The 6,048-nt window shown below is 34.6% G+C and overlaps 1 protein-coding gene across 1 annotated transcript; it reads left to right on the forward strand.

Annotated features, from left to right (window-relative positions):
- The first annotated feature begins 1,571 nt into the window (after positions 1 to 1,571).
- Positions 1,572 to 3,502, forward strand: LOC146735429 (transmembrane protein 135-like). Its single transcript, XM_085506072.1, has 2 exons — positions 1,572 to 1,696; positions 1,782 to 3,502. The coding sequence occupies exon 2, from the start codon at positions 1,846 to 1,848 to the stop codon at positions 2,275 to 2,277; it is 432 nt and encodes a 143-aa protein (XP_085362198.1). The 5' UTR covers positions 1,572 to 1,696; positions 1,782 to 1,845; the 3' UTR covers positions 2,278 to 3,502.
- Positions 3,503 to 6,048: the final 2,546 nt, after the last annotated feature.

Consider the following 6,048-nt stretch of genomic DNA (forward strand, 5'->3'; position numbering starts at 1 on the left):
ACTCGTTTCAATGTGTGGCCAGTGAAATCACTTTATTAAAACATGTCTTTGGTTGAGACTTTTTTCTACGTGTCGTGATTATAAACACTTTACAAAATGTATATCTAGTAAAAACACTTTTAAAAGTGTTGTGATAATAAGCACGTTTTATACCTGTTCCTGGTGGAAACACTTTACAAAATGTGTGTCTAGTAAAAACACTTTAAAAAGTGTTGTGATAATAAACACGTTTTATACATGTTCCTGGTGGGAACACTTTAGAAATGTGTGACCAGTAAAAACGCTTTTAAAAGTGTTGTGATAATAAGCATTTTATATACATGTTTCTGGTGGAAACACTTTTAAAAACGTGTTTCTAATGTGTTACGGGCAAAAAACATCCCTGAAATGTTTCACTATAAGTGTTTTCACAATATACACTTCTCGCAATTATGCAGATTATAAACACTTTAAGTGTTTTTAAAGTGGTGACAAGCTTATAAACACTTTAAATGTTTTATCACAAAACAGTAAAAATGTTTTACTTTAAAACAGTTGTGTTGTAAAATAACTCATTTGCGATTTTGAGAAAAACACTTAATGTGTTTAATTATAAATCACTTAAAGTGATTTTAAAGTGGGGACAAAAATGTGTCATATTTTAAAACACATAGATTTACAGTGTATATATCATGATAAACCTTGTGACATCTACTACTCTTAATTATGTTATCAATTATTCCAGCCACTCGTTCCTGTAATTCCACGCTTATCTCTGTATGCAGATTAGTAAACCTCTACTGGTCAGACAAAACGACCGGGTAAATGCCACAAGGAATATAGCAAACACGCGTAACTCAACAAATGACATTAGTCGAATTTCTAATTTGCATTTTTGACATCATGAAATGATTCGCCGGAGCTGATTGGTATCAAGCAAATAGTCACATGGCGTACCGTTTTCAAGCTTGGAAAGGATTTTTATGCAAAAAAAACAGTCGCATTTCATTTACGCTGGTTTACCTGCACATCCACACATTTAAAGCCTCTGATGGAAGCCATTTATCTGTTAAAATAGATTCTTATTCTGGTATTGACCAACGAGTGCGGGAACCGAAACCTTCTCGCCATTGGGCGACATGAGGTGAAATTCCTCACGCCTTATATGGGATAATATTTTCGATATTGAGTTCACCTTTCCATAAATACTAGATTAATAGTTGTTTGTTTGCTTTCAGGATGGAGCCATTTACATACTTGCCGGTGTGCTCGCTTCTTTCACTATCGTCATAGATAATGCAGATCGCAGAAAGACGCTCGCCATGTTCCTATTTTCACGAGCACTGGGTGCTGCATATAATGCATTGGTCAGTCGCAAATACATACAACCAGTGCCCCATGGTAACTCGTTAGTGTTTAGTGCAAGTACTGGGATGGTTCTAATCGGTCTTGTAATGAAACCAAAGCTTCTACAAAAGAGCTACTACCAAACCTTACTTAAATGGTCAAGGGACTATACAGACAATCTTTTTTGCAAATATTATAGAAATCCCAGCAATCAGTTTGTTCCATGTGGAGACTTCCTTCATCCCGGGAGATCGTGTCTTGGTCACGCATTTCAAGAATTATTCACAAGTTGGTTTTCTTTTTCGAAGGTTTACATACCAATTCATCTCATTCCGTTATTATTATTCAAACAAAAGACACTGGTATCGAGGTAAATATCAATTATGATTTCACAACAAAATTTTATTTTTATTTCTTTGAATAATTTATAATGCTCGTTTTATATTTTGTTACAGCCCAGTGTCTACACTTCTCGGGTTATTTCTTAAATACGTAAAGTCTGCTACCTTTCTGACAGTGATGTGTACGACTATCAAAACTATTATCTGTTTGCTGCGTCTACATGTTCACCACAGTCCAGCTCCTCTACCATATTATATTCCGTTTGCAGGAGGATTCTTCGGTGCGTTGGCCGGTCTACAATTTGAGAGTCCACGCCGACGTGGCGAACTTGCCATGTATGTCGCCTCTATCGCATTAGACGCTGTTTTCATCTGCGGTCGTGACGCCGGTATCTTCAAACCACTGCCTTATGGGTCGTTGCTCATCTTCGTCGTTTCCATGGCAGTTATTACGCATGCGTACGAGCGAGATAAGGATACGTTGTCGCCACTGCTCAAAGGCGGTATGACATTTTTATGCGGAAAGCCGGAAAATCAGAAAGTAAGCAAAGAAAATAGAGAAATACCTTCTGAGAAAAGTCTTCACAAGGAACTACGAAATGAACAGTAACAAGCCGATTATTACTCGATCTGGAGGAGTAGATGCATTGACGAAAGTAGAAATTCGTGACAATGGCACCCACTCCCAGTCGACATGCTCCTCCAGACTATGGGGAGTCTAAAATACGTCACAGCGATCTGCTGATTGGCGATCTGCTCCGCTAAACAGATTTGTTTTCGAATGTTGCTATAGCAATGGTAGGACAGGCTAAAAACAAAATAGTAATTTTAGGGACACATTCAAGCAAATTAGAATGAGATATGTCCGAGATTTTGACTCAAAGATTTGTACGAGGATACATTTGCGCGATGCTACTAAACATCAAATTTTCAGCCGTTGTCATGGCATGGCAACTTTGGGCCCACACTCAATCTGAGTAGAATAAAATATGTTCGAAATTTTACTCCTTGATTTGTATGACGAGATACATTTTGCGCAAAGGTATTCAAAAATCAGTTGTTTTGGTTGTTGCCAAAACCACGTTTAACATTGAAGTACAAAATGACTAGAGTCAGAATACCCCGGGACGATGGTTAATTGTTTACCACTATGTATGAATTAAACGTGTCATTCTTTCATCCCATGTCATAAGTATCTAAATAATAATACAATAAAAATGTATGACTAAGGTTAATGACCGGCTTCGTGGTTTTAGATGGTGATTTTGTGGCTCCAAAAGAACGGAATGCGCCGACTGTCTGTGAGTAGTACGTTGATTATGGCAGACGTACAATTTTTGATAAAAACAGAGATATATCAGCAGTTAAATATGCAAATAATTCTGACGTCATATTTTGCATGTAGTTAAAAATAAATTACAAGGAAGGTGATCAAAGTTAAACCAGCGGTTTCCGGCGCGGGTTTCACTTTTAATTAGGTCACCCAGAAATGTTTTTTTCCCTGTCCGAATACGAGCAGGTTCAACTAGAAAATGTAACTGCCAAACGTCTGTGTTTGAAAAAATAATAGAAATCGATTTAAATTCAGGGAGCTGAAATTTCTGTTCATTTAGAGAATTCCAATTAAAAAAGTGAATCGTTACGTAGTCACGAGGTTATGAATGAGGGCTTGATATAATCCCATTGTTACTATAATTATAGCTGTGAATATTTGTAGAATGCGGACCTCATGGTATAATAGTTTATACTTTAGAAACTGTGGAGCGCCAATCCAGCGTTTTATCAAAGTTGCGTCATTACGATGTTATGAATAATAAAAGCTGTTGTAGATGCAAGTTCGTGGGCACTTGGGAGTGAATTTTTTTGTTTTTTATTATATAAACAGTCTTGACTATAGACTGTTAAAAATTTCGCAGCAACGATTTAAAAATATAGATAACAGGTGCAAATATTCTCTTTTTTGAATGCTTAGCAAGATTTAGCAAGGCTGTACATAACTAATAAAAAAAAACATGGTGAAAAAAAGACGGGATCTCCATGTTATGCACTATATTGAACTTTTTACAAAACGATAATACATTTAAATTTAGAACTGTTACAGCCATTTTAATTATGAGCATTAGCAAACTTCTTACTGAGTGAATTGTTATGCAAATTAGCAATTATTTCAGCTTCTTTAGTGCACATCCCAGAACTTTAAAAAAAAATAGCTTCTATACGCTTTGACCTCTTGTTTTGAAATTTTCACAAATGATTGATAATGTGTTTGACTTCAAAACGCCGTCAGGGCATTGTTTTTGGTTGAACAGTGTTATAACAATCGTACAGACAAATAGCCTGGGTGTTAATTTATGCATAAACTTAAATAAGACGGCACTTTTTTCATAGTAAACAGATGTACCAATAAACCATTTTTGACAGGAAACAGAACATGTTATAGAAGCTATTTTTTTTAAATCACTTTTGACCAAAAAAACACATTTTTGTGCATATTTCAAACTACAGTGTCCATAAAAAATACTAACAAAATTTTAAAATTCATACAATAAGCTTTCCGAAAATATATAGTTTTGTGGACAAGGGAGGTCATCTTGGTTTCCCAATTAACTAATTAAAATACCTGTCAGTTAAACTGCATCTCTACCTTAATCTACATATTATTAGTCCGGTTAATGTTTGATACTAGTAGTCTGGTGAAGGGTGTATGTATATGTGAGTTTAATATGAAAGAAATCTTAGTAAATATTGAGTATTATTGATCTTGCTATTACTGATACCAATCGCTACATAGCATTCATTTTGGACAATTAAACTTTAAGTTAACAACTTGAACGCAAACAGTTTCTAGTTGTCTGCAAATCTAGTTGTCTGTGTATATTATGTTTCATATGTGTATGTATAACCAACTTGTACATTCAGTAATGCTTTGAAATCGACAAATGGTGCCATGGAAAGCGTATTATTACGTGACTTAGATAAAGTCGCTGACAGGTATCTATACTTCTGACTTAGATTTATCAGGGACGCATAATTCCGTTTTTTCGTCGAAGTTTTTATTTCAGTGCGATCCACTAGAAAGAAATAGGTCAACAGAAACCTTTATACTACCGCAACGATGTCCTTAAAAATGTACAAACGTTCATGATGTTTTCTTTATTTTTAAGTTTTCCTGTTTCTCATCCAGCAATTAATGTTTATTTGGTAACAATGGGATTTCAATTTGTTCCAATAAATCCCTAAATTTGGTTAATATTGTTTACGATTACCTCGTTCTGCACAGGGGTATCTACATCATACCTTATTAGAACATACACATGTCATATATATTTTCAAGATAGCGAGAAATAAAGTTCTGCTAATTTTCATCATCTTGCTCAGTTCATGGATTCGACCAACAAGTAGTTATATTAATAAGTTTACTACCAGTATACAGAAAAGTATTCACCCAGACAGTACACGGATATGCCTCGCTGTACTGTCTTCTTGCATACACGCCGATATCCCGTCAATAAGTCATATGATCGCAAACCCTTCACTTTATCAGATAATATTCATTTCATAATTCTGAAAGAAATAACAGATAGCAATACATGTGCGTGCTGCTGCAACGTAACGTGGAGAGAACAGTACAACAATCTTTGTGTATCGTATATGTTAAGTTGATAACAAAAAATACCAACAAGGGGAAAGTTGTGCAATCAATGTTAATGAACTTATTTATACACAGAGTTTCAGGTTATGCATTTGAAATTATAGATATGATGTTAACAAAAGAATATGCAAGCTCAAGACTGCGAAAAAAATGCATGCAAGTCGTTGCAGGAAAAAAGGTGTTACATTCGAGAAAATAAAAATCGAAGATGAGACACTGCGAAACAATTGCACTGGTCACATTCTTTAAGCAACCACCCATGATTTCAAATGGTTAGCTCCGATAGACATTTTCGAAAAAAGTTTCGCTTATTTGTACTTTTTCTGACAGTGTCACTTTTTCTATGAAAACTCAAGTGTACAAATTTCTTTCCAAAATTGATGCTACCAGATCGGTATGAATATTAATTAATAAGACAATAGCATTTATGGCAATTTATGTCAGTTTAGTGAATATAAATGATGTGAATATGAGATGAAATAATGCGAATATGAGATATGAGATGAAATAATGTGAATATGAGATGAAATAATGTGAATATGAGATGAAATAATGTGAATATGAGATGAAATGATGTGAATATGAGATGAAATAATGTGAATATGAGATGAAATAATGTGAATATGAGATGAAATAATGTGAATATGAGATGAAATAATGTGAATATGAGATGAAATAATGCGAATATGAGATTGAACGATGTGAATATGAAATGAAATGATGTGAATA

Source organism: Saccoglossus kowalevskii, chromosome 12 (genome assembly GCF_978046115.1).
Source record: "Saccoglossus kowalevskii chromosome 12, keSacKowa6.1, whole genome shotgun sequence".
Lineage (NCBI taxonomy): Eukaryota > Metazoa > Hemichordata > Enteropneusta > Harrimaniidae > Saccoglossus > Saccoglossus kowalevskii.